At 38.8% G+C, this 19,601-nt stretch overlaps 1 protein-coding gene across 2 annotated transcripts in view; it reads right to left on the bottom strand.

The window, feature by feature from the left end:
- LOC127410649 (glutamate receptor ionotropic, delta-1-like) overlaps positions 1–19,394 on the bottom strand; it is a 465,032-nt gene extending 445,638 nt beyond the window's left edge. For both annotated transcript variants that reach the window (XM_051645766.1, XM_051645767.1), the window contains exons 1-2: positions 19,135–19,394; positions 16,181–16,336 (exon numbers count right to left, since the gene is read on the bottom strand). In XM_051645766.1, coding sequence (XP_051501726.1) covers positions 16,181–16,336; positions 19,135–19,213 — 235 coding nt within the window. In that variant the 5' untranslated portion in view covers positions 19,214–19,394. The remainder of the gene's footprint in view (positions 1–16,180; positions 16,337–19,134) is intronic.
- Positions 19,395–19,601: the final 207 nt, after the last annotated feature.

The raw sequence follows: 19,601 nt of genomic DNA, 5'->3' as shown, positions 1-19,601 counted from the left end.
TTTGCTTCCAAGTTACTTTGAACAGCATGCGTGTTTCTGTTTGTGCGCACAGTACTTTCCCCCCTCTGGACTTCTACTAGGTAAGACGCATCATGCTGTCAGCTGCTCTCATATCAGTGTTTAGTTTCAGTTTCTTCAGCGCTCTGCATCAAATAAATGAGGAAAAAAGTTCTGTCTCTCCTATAGCACGCATCCGTTTCTTAATTTGTTGTTATTTATTGCGCAACGCGAGCCCTATGCAAATACTCAGTAGCAGCTGTTATATTTCACATTTTCCCTATGCTGACGCAGCGCTGTTTGGGCAAAGCAAAGTTTACATATGTGACTTGAACAACCAGATGCATTTACAATTGACCAGTTTCATCTGGAATGCAATCCATCTCGAATGTGTTTCGGAGGGCATTTACACCTGGTCTTTTCATGATCGGATAGTTATCCGATCAGTGAAAACGCATGAAGTGGCCAAGTGTAAACAGGCTCAAAAATTAAAGATGGCGCTAGCATGAATAAGGTCCATTATGTGCACATGCTCTTCCCAATCTTTTGTTTAGAACTGAATTTAAGGGGTGCAGAGCCAGTAATGTTCAAATTGTTAATATTGTAGAGACTAATATGTACAGCTTCTGCTAGGATGTGTCATAACATGCCAGCATGTAGTATAGCCAGCAGAATAACACCCAACACACACACCACATCCACAAACACCTCATCCACATTCACTTGATGAGTCACACTTAGCCCTTTTCCACTGACATGGTTCGGGTGCAGGTCCCTGGGCCGGTGTGAATTCTCGAACTGTTCCGTGCATTTCCAATACAGAAAAGGCCGTTCCGGGGCCGAAAACCCGGTTCCGCACTGGCCTTAAAAGCTTATTGGTCTCTTCACAGGAACCGATTATGTCAGGGGATGGAGGGCAGGATAACGTTTCGTCACTATGGTAAAGTTTTCCTAAACAACAACAGTAGCTACCGTCTGCAGCAAGGAGTACTTCTTTGCTGTATAATAACAATAAAAAAAAAAACACAAAATTATCAGACATCAAAAGCATTCAGGTAACATGACGAAACAAATGCTCTACTTGTGATATGGTATTTACGAAGATCCGAGAAAACTAGAGAGATCACAAAGGAAAAAAATACTCTACGAGAATGAAGATACAGCACGAAATGATGCACGCCACCTGTAGTCGGGCAACTGACCAAATCATAAACAAACTGAAAAACACTTAAGGGAGTACAGGGACCATAAGAAGGACATAAGCAAAAGTGACAGTGGACGGAACAACAATGTTTTGGACTGGACCAGCCTGCTAACTAACTGGGGCATTGAATTCAGCCAGTAATGCTTGTAATAAACAGTGATTCGCTGGTGTCCTCTGCTGCTGATCTCAGTAAGTTGTTATATTTGCCAACTTTGTTAGCTTTTCTTACACTGTTGTCATCTTATTTTGTGCATTGTTTTGTTCTGTAAGGGGATTTTTGACCAGCTACTCACTAAGTTTGAAAGATTGCGGCTATCTATTAAGTGAAACGGTGGGATTCTCAATCAACAATATTATATGCTATGCAAAAATCCAAATACAACCATCTGCTACACCAATGTTAATAATGATTCCACTGTTACAGTGTACAGAATTGAGCAAGTTATGCCATAGTTCATACAATATAATGTAATTACCTGTCGTCTTTAGCGTCTCTGACAATCTTGTTGAGCAATGTAATAGTGATGAATTGCAATAATCCATATGTTTAAATATGTCCTCAAAAACAAGAGTAAAAGCTGTATACAAACAAACTGTGACGCGCCATGTTTGTTTATGTTTGAGGTAGTCACGTGAAACTACCACGTAGACAGTAACCCGTTACGTCACCGTTCAGCTCTCAGGTCAGTGGAAATGCGTGGCCAGTTTACAATAGGCTCCAGATTGCCCTGGCAATGAACCAGCGGAGCACAGGCTCGGCACGAGAACAATCGCAGTTTCGGTAGAAAAGGGCTAACTGTGATTTCAAACAGAAGTTAAACATGGTAATTTAAAAATACTTTGAGTTTGAAAACCTCACACAAGTCACTTTTGTATAGTCATTAATTCGACAAATATCAAGACATTCTAATGCTAGTAGAACTAAGTAAGTTCAGCATGCCTGCAAATGCGAAGTAGAATGTTCCCACTAATAGTGCAAAAATGCTGTTATGATTTTGGTGAGAATAATTATGAATCATTTAAATGGTCCCTGAGTTCTTAAAGAGATGCAGCCATGGCTTTGCGCTCTCTCTCTCTCTCTCTCTCTCTCTCTCTCTCTCTCTCTCTCTCTCTCTCACACACACACACACACACACACACACACACACACTCCTTAGCCATTAGCACTTCTATAAATCATTCTCTTTGTTAAAGAGAATCTTTGTCACCTCCTCTATACATTCCCTGTGGGTTTCTAAAGGCTGTGGGTATGTTAGCAAAAAAAAAAAAAAAAGACCTGCTAAACAAAACTACTTGGCATCAATCTTTTATCTAAACGTGCTCTCAAACAGTGCAAACACAAACAGCTTGTGACAGCCAAGTGGTACACACAGCACACGCACAGCATATTGTTTTAATGAGCACGTCTGGCTGACAGTGAAGGGGCATGGCCCTCACACTGCAAGCAAAAATGTTTTTTTAGGGGTAAGATGGATGTGACAGGGATAAAGGGTTCTGATGGGGTTCTGTAACTCTCGGTCAGTTTAAGAGATCATCTTTTTACAGAATTAAACACTGTATTCTTTTCCTGACTAATCAGCACTTATTACAGGTACAATCCTCTTGAAGCAACCTGTGGGTTGAGGGCACAATGATGGTGTACTTCTGTCTGAATTGCTGTATTGTAAATCATGGATCATCCCTTTGGGGTTTGCCTCTACAACTTTTTGTTTTCCAGCCTGGATTTTGACCTCTAAACTACATCAGATCTTAGCCCGGATCTTTGCCCACTAGAATCCCTAAAGGCCAGATTACACTTCTCAGTTGAACCTATGGCATAGCCTCTATGCAGTGGCCTACACAGTTTAGTTAGCATTTATAGCTCTGCGTTGGTGTGTCTGCATCGTTCTGCAAATTCACAGCCAAAACGCTAGTGCATTGCTGCGTGTATATGCAAAGAAAATGTATTAATAAATTTATTTTCTGAAATAATTATACATTTCATAAATAAACAAAAGCAATGTAATTTGTGGATTCAAAAGCATTTACTGTATTAAATTATTGCAGCATTAAAAACGAGTTCATATACCTATGTAAACATGCTGAGATATACAGTACTGTGCAAATGTTTTAGGCACATAAGATGTTTCACAAAAGCATTTGTCTTAAGATGGTTATTTATATCTTCAGCTTTAGTGTGTCAATAGGAAATATAAATGTTAGACTCACAAACATTACATTTGCATATAGAAAAGATTAGAATAGAAGAACAGTGAGCCCTGCAACAGATGTCATGACCCCCACAAAGCCCCAGACTGAACATCGTGTCAGTCTGAGATTACTTTAAGAGACAGAAGCAATTGAGACAGCCTAAATAGATAGAAGAACTGTGGCGAATTCTCCAAGAAGCTTGGTACATCCTATCTGCCAACAACCAAGAAAAACTGTGTCCAGGTGTACCTAGGAGAATTGGTGCTGTTTTGAAGGCAAAGGTGGTCAATTTTGAATATTGATTTAGCTTTTTTATGTTTACTGGAATTTGTATGACATTAAGTGATAAATGAAAACTATTTATGTCATTATTTAGGAAGATATCTTCACTATGCAACATTTTTCACAAGTGCCTAAAACTTTTGCACAGTACTGTATGTTGAGATATATTTAAATTATTAAACATGTTGCATGCCATGCAGAAAGAAATTAGATCATGCATGTATGCTAACTCTTAATTTGCTTAAATAATGAATAATACAAAATATATTTTCGCATATTTTGTCCCTGCAAAAACCCATTTCATAGCACAAAGGTTCCTATCTAGACATCACAGTGGTGAATATTTACATAAACATTATGGCAGGGGCATTTTAACAGGAGGGCAAAGGTCTGTCAATTATCGTTTGATCTAAAAAAATACATGTGTGGTAAAAAAAAATTGTTTTCTTTACACACAAAAAATAAATAAATAAATCAACCAAAGCTAAAGAAGCTAAAGATCATCTACATTTTTCTGTGTACCTTCCACATTAAAACGTATTAAGTAAAATTTAAATGTAATGTAAAGTATATCTGTACATCATTAATGTTTATTTTAATGGATTTTCAATATAAAAAACATAATGGTAATTTATGTAAATACATTAATATGACACTACGAACATCCAATCCAAGAGGCTTAAAATGCAATACTCAATTTTATAAAATATGTACCAGCGGGTTACATGTTGAAGACCCCTGATATAAGGCATTTAGCAGACACTGCTATGACTGAAGTGTAGTCTGGAATCTACGCTGAAAGTCCCAACCAAACCCATTCAAATCCTGCACAGCCATCTCTCAAATTAACTGCCAGGAGATGATGGAATGCAATAAAAGGAAGTTGGGGGAGGGGGAGTTATGATTCTGAAATAACAGACAGAAAAGCTGATTTAGAACACAGAGGTTGAGACTCTGAGGATATTCATAATGAGCCATTAGATCAAGCGGCCATGAGAGAGAGAACAGAAGGCATCTGTGTGAGGTGTCATGTACAGAAAAGTGCCAAATGTTTGTAGAGTCATATTGACTGATTGGCAGTTTTGGCTCCTGCCAACTTTCCAAAACTTCTCCCAAACTGTCTAGTTTCTGTCATTCAGTGCATTTTTTCATTAGTTCTTTTTGTAATTGGCTGAGTGGGCTATAATTGACTGAGGAGGACATTTTTTGAAGGTTGTTGTGTAGCATAACCCTTGAACCTGCATTGACCTTCTTACATCTCAACCTTCTAAATCCTAAATGCAAAGGAACTGCCTGTGAGACAGACCTTTATTCTTGATGATGAATGTGCTAACTAAACATATAGAAGATCTCACAGTGACCTCCTGAGAGAAACACAGCAAGTGGAATACACAGGTACCTCCTGAGAAGAACCCAGTAAATTGGATCCAACAAAAACCTCCTGAGGATAACCCAGCAAATGAATGGGTTTGATGAATCTGTCCCATCTTTACAAACAAAAAATTCAATGTATTTGCATCTGAAGCATAGCCACAGTGTTAAATGTTTCTGGATAGACACAATAAAAAATACACATTCAATCCTTCAAAATTAATTGCTTGCAGTCCTGACCAGCATGAGCTGTACATACTGTGTAAATGGTTGTACTTCTGAAGGCCGGGAATACTTTTTTTTCCACGTTCAGGATCGGATCACGACCAACCGACTGCGTTGCCTTTCAGAGGATACCCTTCTGACCTCGAGCCAATACGAATGCATTCAACGCATGTAGGCGATGGACTGGTCGGGGCGCCACTGAGTGGAAGGAGATAATGGAAACAGACATTGATATTATTTCAGCACTGGAAAGGATTCCCTCTTGAGCCTCGGTCACCTCCTTGGTTTCTACTTCATCTCTGAGACTTTTTGTGGTGCCACCATCACCCTCAATCTCAGTAAAGCTGCTTTGTGGCAAGCACCATTACGTAAAGTGCTGCACAAATGAACTGGAATTGAATTGAGAGGAGAGGAGATTTAGCTGAGGACTGTGACTGCAGAGGTTGATTGATGATGTAACCCACTGTAAGGTTGCAGAAAGCTGCAAAGATTGATTGGCAGGAGAGATTTGGGTTTATCTGAAAATATTTTAGCTTCCACTCTGAATTCCATTAGTGTCACTCCTGTCACTTCTTGAGTGGCTAAAACACTCTCTGTCTGTCACTCTTTGTCTCTCTGGGGTTAAGTAAACAAGCCAATAATGGTGGTAAGAGGATCAATAAGTTACATGCTAAACCAAATGTTCTTAATGAGTTTGACCTGAAAGTCGAGATTGCCTTTCCTTGGTATTCTATTACTCAGCATCTTTGAATGCTCATGGTATGAGAGGTCAAGAGGTCAAGCTTCCAAACACTGTATTGTCTAGAGGGCAACCCTTGGGCTGCGGAAACTCTCTCGGAAACATTTGCTGGACCCAAGGGGTAGGATTTAAATTAGGTTAGGGTAAATCTTGCATCTCGAGTTTTGCAGCATGAGGGTTACAATCAAGACATGACCACCAAGCAATTCCAACTGACTTCAAGCTACTACTAAAACTTGTGGGAAAATAATAGCGGAATAGGGAATCTACACATTGGACAAACCTACACCTGCAAAAGAAAGCAGATAAACATCTGTCAACCAGTGTGACAAGATCGCTGACCAAAAATGCACTTTGATTAAAAAACATCTGTGTTAACAATGTAATATGAACAATTTATCATTATTTTTCATACTATTATTTTATTTTATTCAAGATGTTTGAATACTCTTAAATAGCTTAGTGCATATACTCTAAATATATATAGGCCTATATATAAACTGTATATATCTGAAAGAGAGTATGCTTTTACAAAGCATATGTGCAGTTATTTGTCAAGCCAATAAGCACACTAGATTTAATTGAATTTAGAGAACACTGATAGAGAGAGAGAAACACGCTCATTCATTATGATATAAAAGCCACTGAGCTCATATCTGAATCAAGCACAGCTAACAACACTCTTCATTAGGCCAGACAGAGGACCCAAATTGGCACTGCATTGGCAAGTTTGACTGTTTGCACTATCTTTTTCCAAGCTGGCTCAAGAGTTTCAGGGAGCTCAGGACTAATGCACGATACACCAATTAAAGGGCTGGTTGAAATCCAAGCTTCTGGTGACATTTGGAGAGAAACTCTCACTTTGTTTGAAGCAGAAATGCCTCAAGTGATTCTGCTCAACGTCTGCACACTTTAAAAAAAAGTTTTGTCAGTTAACCTAGAAACGTGTTTCATGTGGTAACAGCTAAATTAATTAATAGTTGTATTCATGTCAAAGTGTCAGTTAATCTGAATAAATCAACCTGACAAATTTGATTACACCAACAAGTCATTTTTATAAAATAAAAATAGATGCTTGAGGTAACAATTGCTGGTTACCACTTTTTCAGTGCAGAACAACACCAAAAAGAATGAGCACAGACCAGCTGTGTTGAAGAAAAAAAAAAAATAGTACAGAGTTTACAATATCCTGTAGATCTGCATTTTAGTTGGTGGGAGAATAGAGATTTTGAGCATCATACTGTGCTGTCCACAGACTTACCTGAAAAGCATACAACTGCTATGAGAACATACAAATAAAAAAAACACTTGCTAAGAGCTTAATATTTCATTAGATGTATTGCTCTGGTTTGGACATCAGCTGCACTGTTGCTGTGAATGTCCATTAGAGACAGAGGGCATCGGATTTTGCCCTGAACTCGTACTTGTTTGCTGAGCGGGATATTTGAACTTGAAACCTTGCTCTTACACTGTCAGAGTTTTACCTGTCAGCCAGTGGCAAGAGTCCAGCAGATCATATGTTCTTTCTCTCTGTCTCTCTTTCTCTTGTCAAATCCCATTGCTGTCTGAAAAATCAAATCTGAACAGATTTGCAAAATCAGGCTCTTTCCTGTCTATAAATAGCTTCAAATGCAGCAAAACACACACACAAAAACCCAGAGTGTATAATCTTGTTACCATATTGTGGTGCAAAATGATGAAATATGATGTATTCAATTTAAAAATCACCCAGACAGCCCATTATTCAATGCCTACTGACAAAAACACAGGAGCACCTTGTCAAACTACTGCACAGCTGTTAGAGATATACAGCAATGCTAAGACAGTATCACATTAAAAAATTCCATTGTTTTTCTGTCTTCTAAGCTAAAAAGAGCATTGAATTGAAGAAGTTTGGGTATATCTCAAGTCAGCACCATTACCTATGCTAGCAATGAGTCATTTTGGATATATGACAATGATGTGATGTTTTCTGAGTTCTTTTGTTGGGCTGAGCAGTAAACAGCCCTAAGAATAACACAAAAACTAGCCTTTTCTCTATATATCGACATCTGGTTTTCTCACATTGCCTTGCTGTACTCTCTTAAGGGAATATTCCTGGTTCAATACAAGTTAAGCTCAATCGACTGCATTTGTGGCGTAATGTTGATTACCACAAAAAATATTTAAACTCGTCCCTCCTATTCTTTAAAAAAAAAAGAAGCAGCAGCAATGGAGTCAAATGTCTGATTAGAATTACAAATTTATTGATTTATTTTTTCAACATCTAACTGTAAAGACCAAAGAGGTAATTATAAGAGACATTATCAATGACAAATGGATTACGTGGATCTCATCTTTGGACACACATTACAAGGCAAAGCAAACTTTTACTCTCAACACGCAGTGAAATGAAATGGGCTCAGTTTCAGTCTCTCTCACGCCTCATAGAAGCATCTCTGACTGCACTGAGAAACGCAGCTCTGAGTTTGCACTTATTTAGACAACCTGCTTCATCTTTATTGAACTGTTGGACATGATGTGAATACATACTGTAAATAGTTGAATAAAAATATTGATACAGGGATCTAAAGTATCGATACAATATTGTGAGGAAAAGTATTGCAATATATCGATATTTGATAGTATTGCCACAGCCCTAATTGAACCCGGAATATTCCTTTAAGGGTTCTTCACAAAAAACTGTTTGTGTGCCCGTCTCATAATTATTTATGTAAACATGCACTGTATGGACATTTTTGACCGTTGAGCCGGAGTCCAGCTGTTTTTCAGTGCAGAAGTGCCATGTTTTATAAATACTTTTTCAGGTAAAAAAGAACATTAACTTACTGTATATACTGTAAGCATTAGGGCTGCAACAGTACATAAAATTCACGGCTCGGCACGTAGCTATGTTTTGGGGACACAGTTCAGTACCATTTCGGTACAGTAGGGAAAACAAAGAATCTTTCTTTAAATTATTTATTTTGAAAACAGTGGATGATGGGCAACAATTCCTATTGTGAAGGCTCATTTATACATGACTGCACTATTTCTTCAACGAAATTACAATACAAAACTTAAGAGCCTCTTATATGCACATTGTATAAAAACATAAATAATAATAAAAGTAAAAAAAATGCAATTATAATAATTGTAACAAAATTAAGACATTAGCAGTGCAGATTTAACTGGCTTTTGCCTTTCAGCTCACCACTTGTACTTATCATTCAATTTTCACATTTTTTTTTTTCAGGAAAATCAGAATATCCGCATTATCAGAGGAGAGGGCGGATCTGTTAGCACTGACAATGTCCCCTGTTGGACAATTACAACATGTGCTTGTTTATATAGAGCAGGCACTACAGAATTGCTGAAATGCGTTCTTTTAGGAACTTTTTAACGGGGCTCAAGCACGTTAAGCAAATGCTTAAATCCTGTGTTCTCAGCAACAAATACTCCTATGGCATTCGTTATCGATTTAACCCTGTCGAGAGGCTGCTTAAATGCTGTGGCAAGACTAACTTGCACAGGCTGTATATGCTTTGCTCCCGTATGCTCAAGAGACACATGTAGATGATGTAGCCGCAAATGAGTCATCATGTAAGATGTGCTTCCTGAGGCATACCCGATTTCAGTGAAAAAGAGCCGGCACATAGCCTTCGTCCTGTTCACTACTTGTTGCCCAGTATTACTGTTGTTTAATGCGAAACCATAATGCTCTCAGACAACAGATGGCAGTGGGTCTTCAATCTCTGGCTTATTTAAGTCCGACTTCTTTATATTTTGTTTACTTCCACCACAGTTGGGAAAAATAGCGAGCTAGCTAGTATAAACAGCCCCTTCATGAGTATGACTGCAAGGGCATTTCAAGGATAATTTCCCTCATCATGCAGACCATCAGGACTACACTGGCAGCTTACTCTCTTACTTCACTCTCTCAACTATTGCGAAAAGATGTTTTGGAACATCATACGAGACTCAAACCCCCCCTACCCAGACCACACCAAAAGAGAGACAATTATAATCCTTTTAGCTTAATATCCATGCAATGCAAATCTGCTTAATGAAAGCATATCAGGATACTGCACTTGTTAAAGACAGAGAGTGAGAGAGAAAGAGAGTCAAGAGAGAAGGGAAGAGCTACGAAGAGCGAGAGAGAAAGAGACAGCTCTTTTTCTCCAGGCAGCTAATTATCTGATGGTTGTTTTTCGTTCATTGCAAGTGTCATGGCAGTTCATGGCCAGTAACCTGGTCACTCAACAATGATCGTAGAGGCTCTCGGGCAATAAGTGGATCTCAACAACAATTCTCTCTCCAGAGCTCGCTCTAATTAAACGAGAATCCATCTAAATTCGTCCTTTAATCAAGCATGCCATTTACATAGAGCCCATGGTGCCGAACGCCACAAGAGGCCTAAGCTTTTCCTCATGTGCACAGAGACTCTGTGATAAGCAGGTGTTTAATACTCAGTCCTGTATGTGTCCACACGTTGACCTCCTTTATAATATTCCCAGTGCTTATATAAACATCTAACAAAGACCATTCAGGTGAAAAATTCACAGCAGACGCTTTAATAATGGAAAGAAATCTTTGTAACATGTTTGTAGGACAGTCATGCTGTTTTCATTTAATCTTAGACAGCATACACATCTTTCTTTATTGTTGCGATGCTGTTCATGTGTTGTTTAAAATTCAAATTTAATAGAACTGAATTGTAATTTCAACACTGGAATTATTCAAGGAATAGTTTACCCAAAAATAATAATAATTCTGTCATTATTTACACACCCTAATATTGTGCCAAACCCGTATGATTTAATTTCTTCTGCGAAACACAAAAAGTGCATTTTTCAAATGTCATCTCAGGGTTTATTAACCATTTAATGATAGTGAATTGACTGATCTGTCAAGTTTGAAAAAACTCCATAAAACCACAGTAAAATTATTCAACAGGGCTCGACATTAGGTATATTGTTCATTCACTTGTCTGAGTAAAAAAGTTACTTGTCTGAGTTACTGAGAGAAAAAAGGACATTTAAGTATTGGTTACATGCTCAAGTAGTAACAGGTCAAAGTTTCTGTTGTATGTTTTCTAAAATTACGACAGATGCGCACAACGTAATAATTTATATGCAATCAACTCGATTCTCTGTGACAAATGTAAACTGCGCTGGGTAGGGGAGGAAGCAATTGTCATATGGAAGTTATATTATGTTACACAAGGTAGTCAAATAAAGAAAAGCCTCCAGTGTAAAAAGTGACAAAGGCATAGGCTATATCACAAATATTGCCAGTTATTTTTTAGTTATTGCCATTTTAATCAGGCCACTTGTCCGGTCGAGTAAGTCAAATTCACTTGCCCCTTCAAAAATCCACTTGTTCTAGACAAGCAGACAAGCGTTAATGTTGAGCCTTGATTCAATACAATTCATACACTACATTCCAAGTCTTATAAAGCACCAAGAATAAACTTCACTGGTTCTTGCAATAGTACTTTGATTACGAGATGGAGTGAAAACCAATTAGGTTTGATGTTATCAACGTAGACGCCATATTGGATTTCATCACTATATTATTGATTTGATTTGATTTGACTTGAGAGTGAATCACATCTTAAATTATGTCCTGATCATCGCACAAAATGATCGCATGGCTTCAGAAGATTTGGAGTATAGTGCATCAGTCATTTAGATTATTTTTACAGGGACAGAACGGAGTCCCTATTCACTGTCATTAGTTTGTAAACCCTTTGAAGACTTTTTAAAATGTACCTTTTTAGGGTGAGTAAAAAATGACAGAATTGTAATTTTTGGGTGAACTATTCCTTTAAACATTCATCAGGATTGAAAGGGGATACTGTGACTTTGTGGTTCAGGATCTGAGCAGGTGAACAAATGGTTACATGTTCAAACCGCAGGCAAGATTGATGAGCTGCAACCACTGTGCCCAAGAGCAAGGCACTTCGACCCAGCTTGCTCTAGACGGACTGTCCTAGTAGTACTAAAAAAAAAAATGTACTGCAAGTTGTTTTGGATAAAAATATGTCTGCTGAATGATGACTAATAAAAGATGTTGACTACAAAAAACAAAACAAAAAACTATGAAGGTGTGTTAAACGAAGTTGACTTCTAATTTACTTTATTTAGTGTTACTAAGCTCAGCTGTGTTGATTCACAAGGTCACTAGGCTGAGTTTGAAGAACAGGCTGATGCCAAGGCAGGGCACTGGCCACACTTAGAGAGAATACAAATCCCTTTGTGTTGTATTAAATTAGGCAACCTTCCTCTCATTATTGAGATCCATAATAAACCTGCCATTGGGATTTACTGTATTGTTTCCCCTTTGAAGTCAGCAGATATCTGAGATCTGATATGAATGAGATGTCCAGTGATTTGAGGCTCAGACTACAGAAGGGAAGAAACTAAGATCCTGAGAGTGGCCATTTTGGATCTAATTAATATGAGACACTGGACGTGGCTGCAAAGGGGACCCAGAGTAGACAAACTGCCATTTTGAAAGGGCAAGTCCAAATGTGAATTGTCAACTAAGTCCTCCTCCTGACTCAGCTTTAGATAAGAAAGAGAGAGAAGTACAAGAACATAAGAAAGAGCGAGGAATTGAAAGAATTACGGGACCTACAGAACGTATCATTCTTGTATAGCTGCCCGGGAAAGTTGCCTCTAACCATTCTAACAGGAACCAATGATTCATGTAGGTGTCATTTGAATTGTCTATATGAATTTGAAATAGTAAGCACAACATTTCTTAAAAAAAAAAAAGTGGTTTTAGGAATAGCACAATCTGATGAAATTACTCTTCAAAAAAATGTCTAAATAATCCTCAATCAATTTCTAAAAAGTTATATTTTAGGGTTATTTTAAAGGTTCGGGTACATACAGACACACAGTCATGCAGCTAGTCTTTCTAGCCTCTTTCTCTGAAGACATATCTTAGAATTGTGTTTGAAGCCGAAAAAGGTTTCAGCTAAAAGCTTGGAATTACAGACTTGTATAAAGCACTCTAAGCAACTGTCAAGCGCAGGGAGAGCAATTTGGTGAAGAGTGTTCTAAAACCCCACCTTTATGATAACTGCAGTTTGCCAGAATGGGGCACTGTCACAAAATGTGACCAATGACTTTCAGCCAACTTGTACCAAATGTTAGATCTATTTACCACAATTTCAAGCACAATCACAAAATGAAATACCCATAATCAGCCTCATGAACACGCTTTTGAGAGTGTATATTTTTCTGACCTTTTCGTTCAATAACATGCTTGAGATTCACTTTCCATCACTCTTTCAATAACTTATGTTCTGACATAACAGGTAGCTAAATAAGTATTCAAAACCCATCAATAAGCAAAGGAAGACAGAGAGAAAAAAGACTTATGGTATAAAGGGTGGGTGGGGGGGTGCAGATATGAGGAAATAGGAGGAGACAGGGGAAAGAATTAGGGAGAAATCTGTCATCTTTACAGAGAGCAAAGACTTGTTGTCAGACATTTAAAAAAGCAAAGAAAGATCAGACAGTATCCAAGATGACAGACAGACAGACAGACAGATAGATAGATAGATAGATAGATAGATAGACAGATAGACAGATAGACAGATAGATAGATAGATAGATAGATTTTCATGATCCTTAAGCACCTTTATTTTACACAGTGACTAACCAGTTGCGAGTCGCTGTTTGATTTCACGTTTACTTAATCTGAAAGCAATTAAATAAGATTACCTAAAAAATTTAATCTTAAAGATTCTGTTACTGATTACAATTTCAATTAAGTAATTTGTAATCAGTCCTGGATTACATTTTAGAAGTAATCCACCCAACACTGTCCAGGTGTAGGGGTGGTATTCAGAAAGGCTGATCGTAAAGAAGAAAGTAGAAGGGGTGAGAAAACGAGAAGTAATAGAAAGATGACAGGAAATAAAAGGAGCAGTTCAGAAGTGGCAAAACTGCTGAGGGGGATTCTCAGTGTGAAGCTTAAAGTTGTTGTCACACAGGATGTGACAATTCTCAAGCGATTTCTCCTTCAGGTGACTCTCTTCTTGATATGTCAGCACTTCTGCCCAAAAAGCACCGCAGGACACGACAAGGCCACATTTGCCTCTTGAACATTAGCTTGACTCGTCGCAACAGGGATCTGCTCCCTTGCATTATTGTTTCTCACCAAAAACCTGAGCAGATTCATTGTTATGCAGTAGTGTTGGAGCCTCTCTTAGACTCCAGTGGAAAAACACTCAGTGCAGCTCTTCATTCCCTACAACACACACACATGCACCTCTGCACCCACACACACTGACCTGCTGTGTGTGCACGTCCAACATCAAGTGTGTGTAAAAATATGTGTGAGTTCTCTGTGTGGGTGAATGACAGATGGAGGTAGAGGGGTGTGTGTGTGTGTGTGTGTGTGTGTGTGTCATGCAGCTGAAAAGAGTAATTAAAAGTAATGCCCACAGGGGTAGAAATGCAGTTGAGAGAAACACACAGCTGGGTCCCCACATAACTCACACATCTAATCGTCACACACGCCCTTACACACTCACTCTCACCTGAGTCACAACCCCATGCTGTGTGTCATCTCTTCACACACAGAATTTTAAGTCGTTTTTATTGACTGGTGGTTAAAAGGTTGGTATGCTGATAAATGTATATGCTATTCAGAAGAGGACGAAAAGTGTAACTGTGTGTGTCTCATAGAGATTAAGTGGTTTTGAGTATGACTGGGTTTGTGTCTGTGTGTGTGTGTATGTGTTTGACATGTGAGAGTTTCTTCTCAGTAGGGTGAATGTGAGCTAAAGAGCAAAGTGAAAGGTCATCACCACTCAGATGTCACTCAAAACCAGGGAGGCAAATCGATCCTAGAGCCCCTTGAAACTAGAAAGATTCAAAAACGCTCCATGTCCTCAAGATGAGGAATCATTCCCATAGTCATCCCTAAACACTCTGGACTCCGGACCCCTTGCATAACATGAGAGATGAACTGGCAATAAGAACTGCTAATGAAATTCCAATTCAATAATGTTCAACTCTTAGAGTAAAGAAAGGACTTAAGTTTTTATCTGATTCTCATCTACACCTATTATATCACTTCTGAAGACATGGATTTAAACACTGGAGTCATATGGATTACTTTTATGTTTCCTTTATGTGATTTTTGGAGCTACAAAGGTCTGATCACCATTCACTTGCATTGTATGGACCTACAGAGCTGAGATATTCTTCTAAAAATCTTAGTTTGTGTTCTTCTGAAGAAAGAAAGTCATACACATCTGAGATGGCATGAGAGTGAGTAAATGATGAGAGAATTTTCATTTTTGGGTGAACTATCCCTGTAAAATATAATTGTTTCGGTGTAAAAATACTTTCTCCTTTCCCAGCTTATTATGCAGAGACAGAATGTGAATCACCAAAAAACAAAAGAAGAATGTGGAAGTGAAAGTGGACATTTATAATAAAAAAGGACTTAATATTGATCTGTTTCTCAGCAACACCAATCATATCACTTCTTAAGACATGGATTTAACCACTGTAGTCGTATGGATTACTTTTATGCTGCCTTTGTGTGCTTTTTTGTGCTTCAAAGTTCTGGCCACCATTCACTTGCATTGAATGGACCAACAGAGCTGAGATATTTTTCTAAAAATCTTCATTTGTGTTCTGCAGAACAAAGAAAGTCATACACATCTGGGATGAAAACTTTCATTTTTGGGAGAACCTTTCCTTTAACAGAGGGTTTGCTCATATAGCCTATGGAAGGCAACGAAACATGTCTGAATTGGACAGATGATGACAGCTGGTTTGCAGATACCATAAAACAACTGCAACATTCATACTGAGTGTGAACTGACACCACTTGTTTCGCTTTTTGATTGCAAGAGGTTAAAGCAACGAGCAAGCAAAATATGTTAGCAACAGGCTCTTGAACTTAGTTTTGCCGTCTCAGAACAGATTTCAAATCATGAAAAAAGCAGAGAAAGAGGATGAAAAATGAAAAGCAGTAGGTCACCACTTGAAAACTCACGAGACAAATCCAAGGAAATGGATATTCCATCTATTGAGGTCAAAGCTTTGTTAAATAGTCAAGCGATATCGAGTAACTGCTCGGCCAAATGGATCGGGCATAAAGATAGAGCAGGACGACACGGTTAATCGATTGCTGAGAGATCCCAGTCACTCACTCACCTTCCTGTACCGCCTGGAAGGGGTTGTTGGGCTCGATTAGTTTGATGGAATGGGTAATCCTCTCACTCTGGAGGATGTCGTCATTCAAACTCAGGTCTGAAATGGCGAGCTGAAAAACCTCATCGTCCCGTATGGAGTTCTGTTCAAAAATAGCACCTGTTGGACCAAACAGACAACATACGCTATTAATGTAGTGTTCTTACTAAATTACGTTAAACAACTGTTCCAAAAAATAAAAAATAAAAATAAAATTAATATTCATCTCGTGAGTATCCAGTAGGCTATGTGCCTTCATGTGCTATCTGAATTATCCTACTTCCCACTTCTGATGTGGTAATTATGAGTATGTCAAGTGCTTTGTTGTCGATCAAAAACGTTCATTCATACATATTTCTTGAGAAACGTTTATTTTTACACCATAAGAAATATTACTCCGCTTGCTGACGATAATGTAAGTTTGGTCAAATAAATGCTATTTGCACGGTGTAAAATGTACAACATGCATCAAATGGTTGCTGATATACATAAATGAATATGACCAAAACAGTAAGCGCTAACAATTAGAGAAATGAATAAAACCTGTCATTCACTACAGAAACCGTACTCTCCTTCGCCATGTTGAAATTGAGGGTCATTCGTGTGCAACTTTCGAGTGCGGAAACTCGTATTTATGATAGCAAGTGAAAGGCAGCATAAGTCTGCGCGATGGAAAACATGTTCATGTGAGTCTTTTGTGTTTCTTCCAAACAATTGAAACCGCTGAGGTTGTCATAAAAACAAATATGTCAACAGTATCTATTCAGGTTATCAGTAATGATCCATATAAAAATCTTATACATACAATTCACAGCAACTTCTTGCACCTGCTAATAGCCAGCGGCATTTCAGGAGTAAATTCAGTACCATGGAGAGCGTGAGTGTAAGAAGGGTTGTAAATATTCTACATGCATCTCTAATTTGCCAAGGACATTGAACAATCTGTTGGAAAACAGCATGGTTGTAACCCTACGGGAAGATCTTTTATGTCAAGGTGAGAGGATTATATACGTGACAGGTGCATACGTGGCACATTTTGTTGTATTTATATTATAGCTTAAGTTCACGGCGTCCTTGGAGAGTTGTAATATTCTGAAGTTGGATGGGAGCATCTATCCCGGGAGATATCCCAAACAATTGTGGATTGTACTGATAATGCATTAATTAACCTGGGTTTTATCTTGTGAGGCTATACCATTTGTATTCAGCCAATTACTGATTTACCTTGACCATATTATTGTTAAACTTTGACTTTGCGCTGTTTCACTAAAGAGTCCTTAACACTTGGAAATGCAGCCTTTTAAATCACAATGCATCTGGACTCAATCAATAAGGCCGATTTGTGCTGGACTCAAGGGCATAGATTCGAATCCCCCCCCCCCCCCAATAATCAAAGCAAGCAAGTACAACCACCCCAATATTTATACCATTATCAATGGAAACTTAATTTCTTCACATTGCAAACCCCAACCCCCCCCCCCCCCAAACAGTGACCCCCTATGATATTACATAATGGGATCAAGGTGACAGTGATAAAATAAGCGGAGCTGTCGGCTTGAGGTTTCAAAGGTGAGAGAGACACAAACAGGGCTTTTTATTTATTTACATGCGCGGTCAGTCGACCAACAAACAGCCGCTGAGGCTCCATGCACGGCGTATGCTGAGCTAACAAGAGCGCGCGGATTTTAATCACTTTCAAACACTTTCACAACTGGAAGATTATTGTTTGATTAAAACCACCTATGGCAGGATAAAGAAAAAAAAACTGTTTAAAAACAAGTATTGCGACAGAAGTAGTGACACAATGTTAAAAACATAAGCAAAATTATGAAAGCAGGCAAACTGTAGGCTAACCTAACAAGAGATCACGTGGATAATTATCTTAAGTTGTAAAAAATTATATGTGAATTTATCCTTTAATATATAAAAATATAAAAAGTGTATAAACTTGACCTAACATCACCTGTGTTAGAAACTAATCTTAAATTTCAATTAAATCATTTTAATTATTTTGAGAGATATTTAGGTGAGCTATGTGTGTGTGTGGGTCTGAGAAGTAGTGTGTCAGGCGCACCGGATGACAGAGTACATCAACTGCATACAAAATAGCGTTTCCATACAAACAGAACACCAGGTATACCAGCTTCGTAAAATGTAATATATTATAATTTGGCATGAAGCAGCATTAGCGACCGTATACGAGCACATTTCTCAAAGAGCACATTTAATGCATTAACAGGTGTTTTGAAACTGTTTCTTTTCACATTAGAATGCCATTTCTATTCTATTTGCATGCAAACCAATTCTGTTGCCAGAGCAGACGGAATGTTGTATACAGTCAAAGGCAAAGGCTGCCAATCTTTCTAAAGACCAACATTCCCGAATAAAACGGTTCTGATCCACTTTTTTAACCCAAATCTGAGTAGCTACTGCTAAGACATTAGGAAATCTGTACAAGTTTAAGTTCAAGTGAAAGGCCACTTGGGCACGAGAAGAAGCTTGTCGCGCGCTCTGTAGCTCCCTGAATGGAATTAAAATTTCCGTCACGTTCATCAGAAAGTTCAGGCATTAGGCTGGGGAGGGGAGGACTGGAGTTAACCCTGAAACAGACCAATAACGGGCGTCTCGAATTCATTCGGAGTATGCTTATGCGTGTATCTGAAATCATTTTCGGACCCCTTGTGCGTTCACCTACAACCTGAAATGCACTAACTTCGTGGACCTGTTTGGTCATGTTTCCTGACAATTTACAGAGCCCTTTATCAAATGCCAAATGAACTATAGTTCTTCTATGGCGAGTTAAATGTGCAAGCCTCTGACTTTCTCATTCTATAAATGAAGGACTCGTTTTACGGTTAATGAAGAGAGCCATTTATAATTCTGCGCGTCTGTCCGAGACGTTGCTCCGGGCGCCTTACCGATGTGGATAATGGAGTCCGCACGAGCCAAGCGGCACTGCAGGATCCATAAGGAGAGGCTGATCACGAGCAACTCCATCTCCAGTTCTCGCCCCGGTGTATCATCCACGCGTCCACCGCGGTCCAAAAATCCAGTTCCAGAAAGAGGAAAAAAATGCACGAGAATGACCACAATGCTGGAGATACAGAGGCAACCACGGGTGCGTCACTTCTATCTTACTCCGAGATCTATGAAAATTGAAAGTGAGAAAGGATATTCGCGGGGGAAAAGAAGCTCTCAAGAGAAGGAAAGCAGAAGAGGAGGGGTAGGGCGGAAAGAGAGAGCAAGGGAAACGACGGGGGTACCACGGTCAGAGGCAAAGCAACGGGTCCGTGCGTTCCAGCTCTCAGTGTGGTTTGGATACTGCTGCTAACTGCAGGCAGAGAGAAAACCCCAACCAACCTCCCCACCCCCTCCCTCTCTCTCT

The sequence above is a fragment of the Myxocyprinus asiaticus genome, chromosome 20, assembly GCF_019703515.2.
Source record: "Myxocyprinus asiaticus isolate MX2 ecotype Aquarium Trade chromosome 20, UBuf_Myxa_2, whole genome shotgun sequence".
Lineage (NCBI taxonomy): Eukaryota > Metazoa > Chordata > Actinopteri > Cypriniformes > Catostomidae > Myxocyprinus > Myxocyprinus asiaticus.
Note: the sequence above shows the minus strand (reverse complement) of the source record. Positions and strands in the feature narration are given on the sequence as shown.